The sequence below is a fragment of the Megalobrama amblycephala genome, linkage group LG20, assembly GCF_018812025.1.
Source record: "Megalobrama amblycephala isolate DHTTF-2021 linkage group LG20, ASM1881202v1, whole genome shotgun sequence".
NCBI lineage: Eukaryota > Metazoa > Chordata > Actinopteri > Cypriniformes > Xenocyprididae > Megalobrama > Megalobrama amblycephala.
Window position 1 is genome coordinate 8,907,053 of NC_063063.1, and position 18,730 is coordinate 8,925,782.

The following is an 18,730-nucleotide window of genomic DNA, read 5'->3' on the forward strand; positions in this document are numbered from 1 at the left end:
AGTAATATTTCAAGTTGAACACTTTCTGGACTGAAGTAACTTTGGTTTACTTGATTGTCCACAAATCATTCTTTTAGAAAAATCATTAAAATGTGAGTATCAAATATGATACATTAGGCTTTTTAGGACTGTTGATGTGTAAATCTCACAATCATCACTATATTGCATTGCATTATAAGTTTTGCCTGTAAAATGCAATTTTAATTCACTGGAATGAACTAAAAAATCTCACTCTTTCTCAAAACTTTTCAAAGTTTGTTTTTACATGGCCCCTTTAAAATAATTTTTCACTGCTAATCCCTATCAGCAGTGTTTACTGAAATGTTTCTATAGAACGTAAATACAATTTCTTATCTGTTGAAATGACAGAAAGTGTTTTACTCCCATAATTCCTGCAAAGCTTTATGTGTAGGAAAAAGATGAATAAAATTCTTATTCAAAGGCAATGTTTATCAGGCCCTTTGAGCTAATAAATAGCAGGAGCTGGAGGTGGAGGTTGAGGGTGTTTTTTCAGGTAGTCTGACAGGAGGGTCGGATAGTCGCTCATAACGCCCGTAGCTCCGAATGCAAATGCAGCTTCCATATCTTTCTCTTCATTGCACACAAACAGCTGCACCTAAGATGCCAAAAATGAGATGAAATGAATGATTTTGCTTTGCCTTGGACCAATTTTTAGCTTTACCAAACTGAGAAAAGTCACATATTCACCTGCAAGCCCCTCTTGGCCAAGTGTTCAAACAATGATTTTCGCATGAAGAGCCTAAGCAAAGCATCGAATAACACAATCACACATCACAAGACTAAAAAAAAACTATTCGACAGCTTTTTGTTAGATGAATGTCACTTACTTCTGAAGAAGACACACAACAAATCTGTTCTTCAGATAGGATTCCTCTGGAATATAAGTCCTGAGAAACACATAACTACTGCATTAGTATTAGTCAAATACAAGGTATGGCAAAACGGTAACACTTTACAATAAGGTCTTAACTAACAAATATATTTGTTACAGTATTTATATTTAAAATAAGTATTCATACTAAAAACATCTTAATTGTTAGTTCATGTTAGCTCAGGTCCATTAAATATTAACACACTTTTGATTTAATAATGTATGGTATGTTGAAATTAACATTAACTAAGATTTATAAATGTTTTAGAATATTTTTCATTGTTAGTTATTTGTAAACTAATGTAGTTGTTAACAAATGGAACCTTATTGTAAAGTTTTTTATCAGTACGTTTTGGAATTGAATGAATTATATTTATAATTAACACATATCTCTCTAAGATTAATACATGTTTCAGAAGTATTTTCATTGTTAGTTCATGTTAGCTCAGGTCTGTTAACTCTTTCCCTGCCTTTGACAGAATATTCCATCATTTATGAGACGACGCTTCCCTATGGAAGCTTGTTACCACCACTGAATAAAAAATAAAAAAGGTAATTGCAACTTTTTATCTCTCAATTCTAACTTTTTTCTTTTAAAATTGTGCACTCTAAAAATGCTGGACAAATTTGGACAAACCCAACTGTTGGGTTAAATATTTAACCAAATTTAATTTTTAATTATTATTATTTTTTTTAATTTAACCCAAATTTGTGTTTAAATATAGGTTAAATTTGGGATCGATTTTAAAACAACCCAGCATTTTTAGAGTGCACAGTTCTGAGAAAATAAGTTAGAATTGTGAGATGTAAACTTGCAATTGTGAAAAATATTGTTTTTTTTTATTCCGTGATAGAAAAAAGCTTCCATACTTCCCTGCCATTGACTGAAATTTCTGAAATATTCTTAAAAATAGATGTGCTATTATGCATCTTCTGAAAGAGTACACAATTTCCCGATCAAAACAGGCGAATAAGGACCAGAAACAAGCAACAAAAGAATTGCTTGTGCACATGTAAAAAACGCAATCAAACAGCATATAAATCAAAACTGCCTAACGTTAATAAAGTGTCAACCCAGGACCAGCTAGGACCGTGAAGCTTTGAGGGTTTGTGGACATGATCTACTCTATGATCTACGTTTTGATCATTGTTCTGAATCCGATTGACAATAACACGATTTTCTCACCTTTTTGTTCAAAATGTTGCTTTTTTTTTTTTTTTTTTAATGAAACTTACCCACATTCAAGTTCAAGTGTTTGATAAAAACAGATGCATGAAGCAAGATTTTTTTTTTTTTTTTTTAAAGCAGACACTGCTGTTGTTTCTTTTGACATTTTGCATGTTCAGATATTCATACAACAAAATATTTTGGGGGGCATGAAAATTTTTTGAAAATTTTTTGACGGGGAATGAGTTAAATAATATTAACAGGTACAAATTTTGATATCATTAATGCCTTGGTATATGTTAAAATGGACATTAACAAAAATAAATAAATGCTTTAGAATCATTAGTTAATGTTAATTAATGTAGTTCACTCATGTAACAAATGGAACCTTATTGTAAAGTGTTACCATAAAAACATACCTAAAGATTTCACTTCAAACCCACCAATAACTCTCAGAATATTTTAAAAACTTGGTCAGTAATGAAATTCCAATCCTTCCCACTTTTAAAACTAGGTTATAGACTGACCTGTTGATAATCCTGGGCAGGTAGAACAGCAGCATACTTTCACCCAGAGGGAAAAAGGGAAGTAGCCCAGTATAGAAGAGCAATAAAAGCAGTATTCCACGCCTCATAGTGAACATATAGGGTATGGATGGGTTCTACACACACATAGAAAAAGATAAGATAAGTCAAAGATCTTTTACAGTGATTGGAAATTTTGTATTAAGACGTCTATGATTACTGACCCCTGTAGGGACACACTACTGTACCTGCTTCTGACATTTAGCCATAACTTCAGGCTCTTCAGAAGCCCAAACCGTAATACTTTCTCTGTGATATTGTTTCACAAGACCAGAGACCTGCCGTAACATAAAAGTGATACCAAGTTATTATTCATTTCAATATGTCCATTTTGATTTAGACAAGTAGGAGAATTACTAAATAAATATAGAAAATAGTATGTTGCAACAATCCTTATCCTAAAAAAATACCTTTTCCAGTTTGTTTTATTATGTTTTATTAGCATTGTGAATTAAATGACAGTTGAGCCTGTTATAAGACACTGAATATTGCAAAAAATATCTCACCTTTTTAATGAGCAAGTCGTTGTTTTCTTTGATCTCAATCATCATTGGCATGTTGGGAAATTTCTTGAAGGCATCTTCCAGCAACACAAACTTCCTGTCCTTCCCTGTACTGTAGTGTCCTAACACAGGGAAATGTATTGCACATTTCATATATTACAAACGACTCTAAAGCACTTAATATTATACAAGTGGACATGTAGAATCATAACAAAGGACTTACCAACATAAAATGTGACCTCGAGTCGCTCTTCATAGAGAGGTAAATCCTGAAACATACAAAATAGCCGTCACAAATGATAACAGATGAAAAGAGAAAAATTAGTGGTTGAAATGACTACCTCGAATCTAAGAGACGATATTGTTTTGTCATATCCAGTTTCTCTCAAAAGGTTATTATCATGTGAAACCACAACACAGCCATCCAGTGTGAGGTGAACGTCCATCTCCAACATCTCAGTGCCCACAGTGACAGCACTATCACATGATGAGACAAACAGATGGTTAAAGTGGAGAAAAGGAGAGAGGAATGGAAGAAAAATAGATATAGCAGAAGAGAAACTCACTGTGTAAATGCTTCCATTGTGTTTTCTATCTTCTCTCCAGACCCTATAGACACAAAAAAAAAAAAAAAAAAAAAAAAAAAAAGAATGATTTTATGTTCCAGGTCTTTTTGAGTTGTTGGAAATGTAGTTTTCACCTAAGATGTTGTGGAATGTGTGCACGACATGCAAATTTAATAGTTAAAGGCAGATGTACAGACCCCAAAAAAAGTATTTTGCCAGTTTCTCAAATACTCTCTGAAGGTATTTACATTTATGAATTTGGCGAATGCTTTTATTTGAAGAAATGTATGCTGCGTTGAAGGCATACATTTTTATCAGTTCATGCATGTGAATTTTCCTGAAATTCGAACCAATGATCTTGCCATTACTTACGTCATGCTATACTGTTTGAGCTTCAGGAAAACACAAAAATACAACAAAAAGTTTTTTTTAAAAATCTTAATTTAAAATAAAAAATATTTAAAATACTTTTTAATTTATATACAGTACAGTCCAAAAGTTTGGAACCACTAAGATTTTTAATGTTTTTAAAAGAAGTTTCGTCTGCTCACCAAGGCTACATTTATTTAATTAAAAATACAGTAAAAAACAGTAATATTGTGAAATATTATTACAATTTAAAATAACTGTTTTCTATTTGAATATATTTGACAAAGTAATTTATTCCTGTGATGCAAAGCTGAATTTTCAGCATCATTACTCCAGTCTTCAGTGTCACATGATCCTTCAGAAATCATTCTAATATGCTGATCTGCTGCTCAAGAAACATTTATGATTATTTTCAATGTTGAAAACAGTTGTGTACTTTTTTTTTCAGGATTCCTTGATGAATAGAAAGTTCAAAAGAACAGCATTTATCTGAAATACAAAGCTTCTGTAGCATTATACACTACCGTTCAAAAGTTTGGGGTCAGTAAGAATTTTATATTTTTATTTTTTTGAAAAGAAATTAAAGAAATGAATACTTTTATTCAGCAAGGATGCATTAAATCAATCAAAAGTGGCAGTAAAGACATTTATAATGTTACAAAAGATTAGATTTCAGATAAACACTGTTCTTTTGAACTTTCTATTCGTCAAATAATCCTGAAAAAAAAATATTGTACACAAATATTTTGTACAATTGTACACATTAAATGTTTCTTGAGCAGCAGATCAGCATATTAGAATGATTTCTGAAGGATCATGTGACACTGAAGACTGGAGTAATGATGCTGAAAATTCAGCTTTGCATCACAGGAATAAATTACTTTGTCAAATATATTCAAATAGAAAACAGTTATTTTAAATTGTAATAATATTTCACAATATTACTGTTTTTTACTGTATTTTTAATTAAATAAATGTAGCCTTGGTGAGCAGACGAAACTTCTTTTAAAAACATTAAAAATCTTAGTGGTTCCAAACTTTTGGACTGTACTGTATATAATATTCATATTTTGTGAAAAATGTAAAAAAAAACAAAAAAACAACAGGGTTACACTCTAACTATAAAAAAACGAAACAATAAAATGTCATTTTCCTAACAGTAATATACCATAAAAACAATGCATTCTGGGTAATATTATTTGTCGTTTTTGAAAAAAGTAGCCTATAGGCCTCTTTTCTTAAAATGACAAATATTACCCAGATTGCATTGTTTTTGTGGTATATTACTGTTTCGGTGGAAAACGGTATTTTACTGTGTAAATTTGTTTTATATTTTTTACAGTTATTTTAGTAACACTTTACAATAAGGTTCATTAGTTAATGTTAGTTAACTACATTAGTGAAAATGAACTAATAATGAACAGGATTTATTAATGTTAATTTCAACATGTAGTAATACATTATTAAAATCTTTATTAGTTAATGCACTGTGAACCAACAATGAACAAACAATGAACAGCTGTATTTTCATTAACTAATGTTAACAAAGATCAGTAAATACAGTAACAAACGTATTGCTCATGGTTAGTTCATGTTAGTGAATACATTAACTAATGAACCTTATTGTAAAGTGTTACTGTAATTTTTTTAGAGTGTACACTTCATTTTGAGTCCACTTTAGACATTCTATTAACTAAGTAACTTTGCAACAACGTATCAACTCTCATTAGGGTATCAGTAGACTTTTATGGTTAGGTTTAGGGTTAACAGAATAAGATGACATGCAGTTCCATGAGCAAATCAAAATAAAATAAAGTGTTGGTAGATATTAAACAGGCAGTCTACTAATACTCTCATGACTGCCAGTTCACGTGTAGTTGCAAAATTTTTACACATTTTTTAAGTGTGATTTTTGGTGAATTGAATTGAATTAGGGTCAGTTTGACCTGGAACATGACAATTGTATACCCCTAATTTTATTCCAACAAGTTATTTAGATCAAAGTAATAAAACTTAAATTCAGAAGAAAAAAATCCACTTGCCTCCTCTGTGTGAAATGTGTCTGCAGTAGAATCCCAGCTGTTTCTTCTTATGAAGGATACATGGATTTCGTAGCAGGTACAGAGAACAAACTATATAAATTACAACAGCCAAGCAGAGGAGAAGAATCGCGGTCAGTGCGTCCATTCTGAAAACTCGAACTGGTTAATCCCTCACTAACTGCACTTTGACTCTCCGAACCGGATATAATTAAGTTAGAGTTTCTAGAAAGCAAATATCTACTCTATTTACAGTATCAGCAGCTCCTTGAAGTCTTCCACCTGTTTTTACGTTGTTCAGTACTGATTTGCTCTTTCCTGCTTGCAGGTTTTATGGCATTCATTCTGTGGAACTGAACATGTGATCATGCATGAGAATTGGGTGTGCGGTCAAGTTCAGTGCTGATATCATAACGGCAAAAATGAAAGAAATGGGGTTTGACTGAGAACTAAGATATCAAATCACACTTCCGTTGAGATTGTGAAACTATAATACTGGAAACCTTAAGAAATAATCATTTGTTTTTCTGATCCCAGCAGAAAGGCTGATATTTTATCCTTTATTTGAACCGTCATGGTTTGTGGTCACAGTTTCAGATTGTCTCAAAGGAGCCACATGAATGTAACCTTCTGACTTGACAAAGTCCACACTTCTGCTTACTAAAACTAGAGCTGTTGGAGTAACACATGATGAGAATTTTCTAAGAAATTCATGACAAACATGTGAAGACATGCAAAACCTCATCCCATTTTGTTTATGTCATGATGGCTGGAAAATCCCCCATGTCATAATGCTCATAATCATAATGTCATAATGCAATTAGTTGAATATGAAAGTGTTTTTTTAAAGTAGAACTTAAGTACATCTTTATTTGTAATTTAATAATTACACTTTTATGTCTTTGACATATGGTTAAAGTGAACTGCTGAATGTACTGACAAGCATTTAACTAAAATATACTTTGCATTTAATATATTAATAATTACACAGTTGTAATGATGAAGTTGCAAATTAGTACATTGAAAATATTAACTTATGAAAAAAAAATTAAATGTTCATTTCAAATATAATTAAATATAATATTGAATAACACACTAGAGGTCAAATAATGACATAATTAGTTTTTAAAAGTTATATTTTTACTTAACTATAAAATGTTATAATTTTGCATTTAATACTAATATTACATTAACCATATTTTTATATTTTAAGGTATGTCGACTAACATGCTAATAAAGCACATAAGTTCTTGATTAACTAGTGTGTATTTGATATTACATTTAAAGTTAATATATCTTGAATGTACTAAATTACAGCTTAATTTCATATTGTTTTAACACAATACAGTTGAAATTATAATCAAGTACCTTACGTTCTCTTTAAAGCATGACAAACAATTATTAAATGTAATGATACTTTATAAGGTAAAGTTTTAATATGACATTAAAGTGCAAGGTTGTTTAAAGGTTTAAAAGAAACTCTACAAGTGCACCATCATTCAAATTAAGCACACTTCTTTTTACAAGGGGTGTACAAGCTCTTTTACGAATTTGATGAATTTAGCATAATTGCTTGGATATCTAAAATCCGCCTTTGTGTTGTTTGAAAGGTGGAACTATGTGCAAGCAGAGTTAAAGATAAGTTTCATACACCTTTGCCAAATATTTAACACAACATATTTGACCTGAATATGAACCGAACATATTGACTAACTTTGGGTGATGGGTGATATGTTGAACTGTACAAATTATTTTTTGTAAATTTGTATGTTGAGCTTATGAAATGTTCCAGTAGTTGGCTATCATGTAGAATCAAACCTGAACAGAAGATGATTGAATCTCAGAACAACATCGCTGTACTGACTGAATAAGCAAACTAAAGTGTACTTTCTCATACTACACCGGACTGTTCTCATGAAATCACAAAAGCTACAATATCTTGTTTAACCTTTTTCAACATGTTGGCCTTAAAGAAGTTACCAAGTCATATACTGACCAGCTCGATATTCTTTTAAATTTACAGTAAAACCCCAGTAAATGGTAAAAAAAGAAGAAACAAAACTATTTAAATAAAATGTAATCATATGTGATGTGTCATGGAAATGTGCTTTTACTGTTTTTCAGTGTAAATTATATGGTAGTTCATAGTTTTTCTTGCAAAGAAAAATTGTACATTATATTAGAGTAAAACTACATATGTGATGTTCAACCAGTTTTCACTGTATAAAGAAACTTAGAGTAACAGGTTTTTACTGTAGAATTTGTAATTTACAGTAAAATGTTTTTTTACAGTGTATTTTTTCAACAGTAATTGATTGTAAATCCATTTAATAGTTATTTCCTAGTACATACTTCACTTAATTCTGTGTACAGCAAGTCAAGTAGTCCAAAACAAGAACTTTTGTTTCACAAAACACCTTTGAGATCTTTTGTCAGGTATGAGGTGATAAAAATACTTCTGGCCTGTCTAAACCCTTTTATATTTATCAAAGTCACAATTTCAAAGATTTCGAATTCGTTTTTAACAAATGAACAAAATGAAATGAGTTTGTGAGTGTGAAGTGAAACTAAGGGGCAATGTTTTTAAATTTTAAAATACTTTAGTAAAGCACTTTAGTTCAAGTAACAATCATTCACTCTTAAAAACAAATAAATTATGTGATGTTAAACCATTTATAGTTTTTCACTGTAATGGTATGGTAGCAGTTTACCATTTAACAACAGTTGTGGAGCTGCATATCATGTCAAATTGACCTCCTGAAATCTATTGTAGGAATTATCAGGAACAGGAACATGGTTAGTGGATTTAAACATGGTATAACTCACTATCCTTACACTAAAACAGCCTCGTTACAGCTAGTGTAGCATGGACGGAGCCCGATGTGCTACTGTTGCTTAAAGACACACACCTGGGCACTCATAAACACATTAGCTTGCCATTAGGCCTTACAGTCCCTGTAAACTCTGAAACGGACACACGCTGTCGGCAGTAATGACATCCACCCCCCTCTGAGACAGACACCTCCACTTCCCCTCGCTCTCACAGCCCTCACTTTATCACATGCCTGTGAATGAACAACAAAAACAACAACTACAACAACAATGTTAAGGTGAAGTAGTGCTGAAGCAGTCTGCTGAGCTGTCAGAGTTTGGGTCTGGCTGTCTGTAAAGGTTAAGACATCAGAATATGACTTATTTTGGCACACTCGTAGGAAAATGGATCTAAACAGTATCAGATTCGGGTTCTTCAGCTTGTACTAGTAGCAGAACCAATGTGAATAGCCAGTACACTCTTAAAAAATAAAGGTTTTCCACAGTGATGGAATAGAAGAAACATTTTGGGTTCCCCAAAGAACCTTTCAGGTTTTTACTTAATGTGAAGAACATTTTAATCTAAAGAACCTTTAAACCTGACAGCAACAGAGTGTCTACCCAGATCTGGTCCGCATGTAATCCACATGTACCAGATGTGGGCCGGATCTGGGCCACATTCTGTTGCTGTCTGGGAAGGAAAGGTTCCATGGATGTTAAACATTCTTCACAGAACCATAGATTCCAAAAAAGAACCTTCATTTTTAGGAGTGAATGTGAGCCCTTTCAAAATGTTGCAAAGAAAAAGTCATGTGCCCAAGTAATAATTGCGAACTCAAATTCAATATCCAGTCACTTACTTACTGGTGGAGAAGAATATATCCTCAAATGAACAGAGCTGCTCACACTTACATGGTAAAATTCTACAAATGATTTGTACAAAACAATTTGAAAGCTTGAAACCAAACTTACAATACGAAAGTTAAAATTTAGACACATATCAAGAACCTGTTGATATTAGGAGCTCCAGAAAATCAATAATGAGTTGTTTTAAATGGATTTGACAAAAGGGCGGGAATTAAGAACCCTAAACTCAAAGCAAAAAACATTTCTTCAGGAAGATATGGTTCTAAATAGAACTATTATTATGTGTAAAGAACCTTTAAAGAGCGATATCTTTTTTAAGAGTGTAGGCAGTTTAATAAAAAGAGTGTCATCATCCAAAGCAGTTGCTGCTTTTTAAAAGACATTTGTATGCAGTGTCTGAACCCTTGTGTTTACTTTAGAGACCAAACTGCAGCAGTAAGACCAAACTGTCCGTCGTACGCCTCCACCTGCAACCCACCCTCACCACCAACTGAGAGTGAAGGACTGAGCTGAGGGCAAAGGCCAACGTTAAACAAAATAGCAAATCCTTTTCGTATTACCTAACTATAAATCCAGTATTCCTCATTCGGTCAGTGTTAAATCCATATATGGATAGCGGTAGTGGTACAGACAGTCCATATATAGTTGTGCCATTGCATCATACAAGTTTTGGCATTCATTTTCATTTTTACCTTCCTCTTTTGCTGTGGGAAATCGACCTTACATCAGCTCAGTTAGCTGGTAGATCCACGAGGTCTTAGTTAAAAAAAAAATAATAATATAGGATAGTGTAATATAAATTTTCCAAACCATGCGGGAATGCTTGAACATAACATAACATAACATAACATAACATAACATAACATAACATAACATAACATAACATAACATATATATAATATAACATACATAACATATAACATGACATAACAACATAACATTTAACATAGAACACATAACATATAACATAGAACACATAACATATAACAACATAACATAACAACAACATATAACAATATAACATAACATATAACAACACAGCACAACATACCATAACAACATATAACAATATATAATATAACATACATAACATATTACATGACATAACAACATAACATTTAACATAAAACACATAACATAACATAACATATAACAACATAACATATAACAATATAACATAACATAACATAACATAACAACATAACATATAACAACACAGCACAACATACCATAACAACATATAAAAATATATAATATAACATACATAACATATTACATGACATAACATTTAACATTTAACATAAAACACATAACATAACATATAACAACACAGCATAACATAGCATAACAGCATATAACAACATATAACATATATAACATATAACATAATATATAACATCATCATATAACATATAACAACATATAGCATATAATATAACATATATTAATATATAACAAAAACATAACATAACATAACATAAAACAAAACATATAACATAACATATAACAAAAATCTCAACTATGTCACTGTTGTTTTCAATCATACTGTACTGTCTCTGTTATAGCTCATATTTTTTATCATAATTTTGGGAAAAAGTGCTGATTTAATATATACCCTCAGTTTATGTTGTAGTTTTGGATAAATTTGCCATACTCAAGGAGACATATGAGATTACTAAGGAAATTTTCACATCTAAGTAATTTTCACATCCAAGTAGTGGAAGACTTCAGTGATAGTCTCCAATTAATCCCATTACTGTCTAGGAGAATTATTCAAGATATTAAAGAAATATAATTTCTGACTTTTCTGTGGGTCAGTAATGTGATGCAGAACAATAAGAATCTCAGATATCTGTCATTTCAGACACAACCCAATGTCAAAAAGCTACTAGCTTTAGAGTTTTCTTACAGTTTTAGCCATTTGAAAGTAACAGTCAATAATGAAGCAGAAATAGTTCATTGATGTTTTAGGTTTGATGTGCTAAGCAATGTGTGTGTGTGTATGAGAAACAGACGAGTGTTTATTTAGCCAGTGTGTTAAGACCAGGAGTGCTGGGCCCAAAAGATGGATCCTGAAGAAACAGAAGAGGAGGGATGAAGTGTGAAGACCTCACCATTTGGTAAACGTGTGAAGGTGCACTCACCTATATAATACACAAGGAGACAAACGCAGAGGCATTAGAAAAGAAGACACAGAAAGAAACAGTCATCACAGGCTGGTAAGAAGACAGCAGAAGACTTTGAAACTATTTCTCCATTATGAAAGCTCAATGAGCGAGGTGTTGATTTGATACTGATAAACTCGAAAGTGAATCAAGGACAGAAGGACGTCTACTAGAAACATGCTGGGTGTGGAAATGTACCCTAGTTTGGCACTAGGACCTCAGAGACTGGGCGACTGCTATTATAGAGGTAAGAGAGAGTTCAGATCTTTCAATGCAATGGAAAAATGATAGAAGGGAGCAGAAATGTGCATGCATTTAATTTAGTATCTGAGTGTTTATAGTATAAAGGTTCCAAAAGGGGGTTTTCACAGCGATGCCAAAGAACCACCATTTTGGGTTCCCCAACCAGTTCTTAAAAGAGTTTTAATTTTTTTTCTTAGTGTATAATATAAAGAACCAATAAAGAACCTTTTGTGCATAGGAAAGGTTCTGGTTCCACATGGAACCAAAGATGCCAAAAAGGAACCTTTATTTTTAAGAGTGCTGAGTGGTTAGAAGAACTAAGTCTCAAATATTTACTCCCCGGTTTCAGAGGCAAGGCTTAAGCCTAGTCCCAGACTAAAATGCATGTTTGAGCTGTTTTAACTGAAAGCAACTTGCACTGACATGTCTTAACATATGTCTGCCATTGTTTTCTCTCAAAATGCACCAGTAATGTTTTTTTCTAAGAAATGTTTATAAAAGCTACTTAAATGTCCTAACTGAACTCTAACCTTAATCTTGGCTTTATCTAAGACCTGTCTGTGAAACCAGGCCTTAAGATGATGATACACGAGGCAACTTTTTGAGCAATGTTGCCGGGCGATGTCACCAAGTGATGTTCCTTGTGCACTTTCCCATTGAGAATGGGCAACAAATTTCTATCTGGATACTTTAGATTGAAATTTGTTTCCCATTCTCAATGGGAAAGTGCCCAAGCAACATCACTCATCGACATTGCCCGGCAACCTTGCTCAAAAAGTTGCCCCGTTCATCATCACCTTTAGTGTTGTATAGACATAAGCAGTGCATTAGAAGACTTTTAAGAAATTTCCAGTATGTTTCACTGATAAAACACTCATCAAGCCATTATTAAACACGTCGGGACATCACAGAAATCGGCGTCAAGCTCTTTAATTAAAAAGATGCCAATTTCACTGAAAATCTTTTAGTGAACAGTTCTTAAAATAACCATTTTATTCTCTAGTACACTCTAAAAAATGCTGGGTTAAATATGGACAAACCCAGGGATTGGGTTGTTTTCACCCAGCCATTTTTTTCAACCAATTTTGGATTTATTTTTTTTAGCCAGCAATATCGAAAAAGGCATGTTTTTGTTCACCCCCAAATAGGGGCAAATTTGTGGGGTATTTTATGCTGAAACTTGACCAGAGCAGAGACTTATATTACATCTTGTGAATGTAGAGTGTATTTAACCCAGCTTGGGTTGTTTTTAACCTAGCATTTTTTAGAGTGTATAAAGGACATTTTAATAATCTAAAGAACCTTTTCCACTATAAAGAGCCTGTTGTGCAATGGAAAGTTTCCATGGATGTTAAATGTTCTTCATGGAACTACTAATTCTTACATACTGCTTCCTGTCTGCCCATCTCTCCTGTAGATCGTGAAGCCTCAGCACATGTGCCGTTGTATCCCACTACATGTGACATGGCAGCCCGTGGGCTTCCCCCTCGACTGCTGCAGCCACCTCCTGCCACTGCAGAGGCTCCTGGGACGCCACAGGATAATGTCAAAATGGAGCTTGAGAATGCGTCATTGTGGAAACAGTTCAGCACTGTTGGCACTGAGATGATTGTCACTAAGAAGGGCAGGTGAGCACATTTTAAGCATGGATGGAAAATATCCATCAGCAAATCCTACGACACATTTAGTCATTTCATTGTTTTAACTTATCCTTCTCTGTTCCTCAGGAGAATGTTTCCACAGCTGCGAGTGAAGCTGTCAGGGCTGAACCCAACTCTGCGTTACATTCTTCTTTTAGACATTGTACCTGTTGATTCCTCTCGCTATCGTTTCCAAGACAACAGCTGGCAGGTGGTTGGCGGCGCAGAGGCTCGGCTGCCAGACCGTGTCTTCATCCATCCAGACTCACCTGCAACAGGAGAACACTGGCAGAATCGAAGCATATCCTTCCACCGGGCCAAACTCACCAATAACACCCTGGACGCACAAGGATATGTGAGTAAAAAGGCATCTTTCAATACCTGTTTTAAAATTTCCTGTAAAGGTACACTCTAAAAATGCTGGGTTGTTTCAACTCATGTTCAAATATGGATAAACCCAACCATTGATTTAAATGTCTAAACCCAATGGTTGGGTTTGTCCATATTTGACCCAAACATTTGTTGAAACAACCCAGCATTTTTTTGATTGCAACAATTATCCTATTATTTTTTATTTTAGTAACACTCTATAGTAACTTTTCAAAGATGCTTAACAGTGTAACATGTCAACACAGTAATGGGTAATTAAAATGAAATAGAATACTTTAAAATAGACACTTCTATAATATAAATTCAAATACAGTGGCTCCAAAAACAGTTTGTGAACTTGAATGAATTTCATTGCATGGATAATACGATCTTAAACATATCAAACAATGTTTGTGAGTGCAAACAAATGATGCAAGACTTTTCTCAGATCTAATTTCCTTTTCTGACTAAATGTGCCAGTAACGTTTGGCAACCAGTGAGTGTTCTAATGCTTTCTGTATTCATTATTGAACTGTTTATCTATTATTGTTTTAATAAAATGCCATTTGGTATGCTATTATGTGATTTTTTTTAATACCCAAAATGTTTTTGAGTCACTGTATATTCACATTTGAACTATTAAGCACTATAAAATGTTTGTTCATGACATAATAATAAAACACATTATAAAGTGTTATCTATGTTATGGGCATCATGACATTATGTTAAACATAATTCCCCAGTGCCTCAGCAATACCACAACTGTAGTCATGATTTCCCACACTCTTTTTTCTAGATCATTCTCCATTCCCTACATCGATACCAGCCACGAGTCCATGTGATCGAGGCCCGTGATGTGCTGATGTGGGGAAGAGCACAGCACTCTTTCACCTTCCCTGAAACACAGTTTATTACAGTCACTGCATACCAGAACAGCAAGGTGAAAGCAAAATTTCTTAAATATATCAAATACATGAAAATACAATGAAAAAGTACATATTTTTTCTCCATTAGTACACAATTCTTGACTGTTTTCTTGAAAAATAATTTTATTCTTATATTCTCCTAGATCACTGAACTGAAAATAAACTCAAATCCTTTTGCAAAAGGCTTTAGAGAGAATGGCATGAACTGCAAGAAGTAAGTTAAACACACAAACACCAATGTTAATTAATACTTAATAGTATACATAATTTCTTATTTAAACAAAAACCTCTTAAGACACCTAAACTGAAAGCATAATATTTTTTCTTTTTGTTTTCCTCAGACAAAGAGAGGCAAGGCTGAAGAGGAAAATAACAAGCAATCAAGAGGAATCTTTGGATATTGGTGAGGATCATAATGTATTATTTTGTAATCTTACAAAACTAAGACACAAATGAAACATAAAAAATACATGAGACATTACCAAGTTTTTAATACTTATTTTGTTCTGTTCACAAAATAATACTTTACTAAAAAAAATGTTCTTGGTTTCTCCTGCTTATGAAACACTTTTCCCTCTTTCAGAGTCATGTGACCCATGTGATTCCACTGAGCTCCTCCCACAATCGGTGGAACTCCCAAGCTCCGCCCTCACCATTATAAACTCCGCCCTCCCAATTACAGATTCAGGTTTTCATACAGAAGTACCATCCCTCCCAGATCAAACAGTCTCTAACCAACCACTTGTCCTTGGACAAGCATTCTTGTCCTCTGAGATTCCCTCTTCAATGGAAAGTCAACCACAGACAACCCCTGAAAATAATGTAAACAACACGCTGATGGATGGGTAAGTCTATATGCTTATGGCTACATGAACAGCAATTTTTTATCAAACACTTTTTCAATGTTTTTGAGCAGGGTATCAAAGACAGTCTTACTTTCTTTTACAGGTCTGGTCAAATGATGGGCCTTTCTGAATACACATCAACTTTCCCAACTGCTCAGCTCAGTTCCTCATCACATGCATCAGTGCCTTTGCCTCAGTCATCTTCCATCTATTCCATGGTGTCCTCTACACAGAACTCTGACCTTGAGCTCCCCCAGCCCTCCACAATTTCATCAACATATTCCTCTATACCTTCATCAGACTATCCTGGCTTAAATTCCTCTACGACTATGCCCTCCTCTACGACCTCTCCCCCAGGCTCTTCGTACCCGCCCATCTCTCACTCCACCTCTCCACACCTTCTCCCCTCATCTGCCTACCACTCTATTCTTCCGACTGACCAATCCCAAGACAACCTAAGTCCCCATACACCTACAAATCCACCTTTCCAATCTATCCCTCCCCCTTCTTGTCAAGGTTCTGGGTTAACTATTGACCCTGGCCAAAATCAGGTGGATGATAGTGGATTGAGCTCATCCAATGAAACAACTCCTGCTATCCAAAACCAAAACCAAACAGCCTTTCCCTTCCCTCCAGTTCAGTCCTCAAACGACCCAGACCCAACATCCCCTCCATGTCAAAGTCTACCCCAATCTGCCCTACCCTTCCAACCGGTGTCGCAGTGCAACCCTAACCCGATCCACACCCCTTCTGACCCAAATACAACACCAACTGCATTCCCCTTCCCTCCAGCAGCACAGTCCACCCCTAACTCTATAATGACGCCTTCCAATCCAAACCCATCAGTCTTCCCATTTCCCCTGTTCAACAGATCCCTAACCTCAACATGAGTACCCTTGGATCTACTCAAACTCCAACAACTGGTTCTTTTCCAGTTTACCAATCCTCAGGTCTGAGCACTATTTCAGCAATTCCAAACCCAGTTCATCCAACAACTGGATCCTTCTCCTTCCCTTCCACCAATGTTTTCCATCAAGGACCTATGCAGTCGGCTTCCAACACACTCCACCCTACCACAGCATTCCCGGTCCCCTCATTCCCTGCATCTCTGCCAAAACACACTACTCCTGGCTCTCTCCCAAACCCTGCACCAGCAACATCTCACACTTCTTACCCCTTCGCAACTTCTATCTCATCTGCTCCACATCCTTTCCAGAGTCTGGCTCTTCCCCCATCTAGCTCGATCCATGGTGTCCCTGCAATCCCAAATCCAACCCAAATTCAGTCTACCTTTCCCCAGTCATACCCTAACCCCTCCTTCCCTCATATTCCATCACAAGTGGGAAACCCATCTCAAATCAACTCCCAGTCCTTTCCCCCAATCCAATCCTCAAGTACCTCTCAGTTAAATCCCCCGGTTCCTCCAATCTCAAACCATCCACAATGTCCTACCTCATCAAACGCATACCCTTCTGTAGCTCCCACTGAGGTAGGCACCTTCTCGCAGCTCAATTCTGCTGCCCCCTATTTACCAGATATGGTACTGCACCCTTCCTTGCTCCCTCCTTTTGATCCCTCACTCTCCTCCTCTGCTCCCCCATCCATTTATAACCCTTTTCCTTCCTACTCTCTCCGTCTTTGCCAGGATCCTCGATCCTCCTTGCATTTACCCCTCAGGCATATTTATAGGCAGCCACAGCATTCCCATGCTCATGGTCAGGGGCCCTACTTTGACCTTGGTGGAAGAGCAGTTTTCTGAGGATAAATAGAAAAATAGCATGTAAGGCAAAGTTTGCAAGGATACTGCGTCAATGAATGACTTTGACTTTTGCTCTGAAGATGATGGAAGCACTGCACATTTTATGACTGCTTTGGAGGTTATGTGAGGCAAAAAGAGACAAACCCAAACATTGTAGTTTAAAATGTAAAACGTCTTGGTGTTTATGGTTGAAAAATAAAATCTTAACTGTTCATGGGATTGTTAGAAGGTTTTTAGTAATTTTTTATCCTAAACAATGCTTGATGAAGTTGAATAATGCTGTATATTTTTATTTCTATTTGTATTCATAAATTACAAAATAAAGTTTCAATGAGTTTAACTGTATTTGTTTTTAAGATTTAGTGTGTGTATACATAACAAATCCATATTGTACGATGGTCCCAACAATGATTTGTACACTTTTATACACTTAAACCACACTTAAATGTTTCAATGTCATTGCATTAGGATTACATACCAAAATGTGAAACCAAGTGGCATTCGCAAACTAACTCTGAAAGACCTTTCCTCAAAATCCCCTGGATGTCCTTGCAAAGTAACCATATTGCACTAATATTCCACTAACCAGAAAGTGTTCACATACCTTATGGGGCCACCATATACAGTAAAAAGTCATTGCACATTAATAAACATTAATTGTAAATATACTTTACAACATAACAGTGCTCCTCATTCCTGTTATGAAATAAAATCTATTAGTAAATCTAATTTCATTGGTCAAATACTTAATGAGGCAAACAGTTAACAGGTTAGTTTGGTTTTGCAGATGCTCTATTCAAATTGTAAATTTCACCTACTGAAACGCTTGACAAAAAATTAGGATATGGCTGATGCATTTTGCCAGCCAACCACAAGAAAAGATAAGTGACTTAAATGCAATTGGGTGCAGATAGTTAAGAAAGCAGAAAGTATTACGGTAACTTTATTTTACAGTGCCGTAGTTACATGTTACTACATGTACTT

The 18,730-nt window shown here is 34.6% G+C and overlaps 2 protein-coding genes across 2 annotated transcripts; one reads left to right on the plus strand and one right to left on the minus strand.

Moving 5' to 3' along the window:
• Positions 1–80: 80 nt before the first annotated feature.
• On the minus strand, positions 81–6,703 carry gdpd3b (glycerophosphodiester phosphodiesterase domain containing 3b). Its single transcript, XM_048171000.1, has 10 exons — positions 6,125–6,703; positions 3,714–3,756; positions 3,489–3,624; positions 3,371–3,416; positions 3,151–3,269; positions 2,833–2,922; positions 2,588–2,721; positions 849–908; positions 709–760; positions 81–616 (listed from the first exon to the last, which is right to left on the minus strand). The coding sequence occupies exons 1-10, from the start codon at positions 6,267–6,269 to the stop codon at positions 467–469; spliced, it is 975 nt and encodes a 324-aa protein (XP_048026957.1). The 5' UTR covers positions 6,270–6,703; the 3' UTR covers positions 81–466.
• Positions 6,704–11,607: 4,904 nt separating this feature from the next.
• Positions 11,608–17,746, plus strand: tbx6 (T-box transcription factor 6). Its single transcript, XM_048171011.1, is given in 9 exon segments — positions 11,608–12,211; positions 13,625–13,835; positions 13,935–14,202; positions 15,013–15,156; positions 15,286–15,356; positions 15,484–15,545; positions 15,726–15,987; positions 16,091–16,842; positions 16,845–17,746. Coding segments are annotated over 9 exon segments (2,742 nt in total). The 5' UTR covers positions 11,608–12,141.
• The last annotated feature ends 984 nt before the right edge of the window (positions 17,747–18,730 follow it).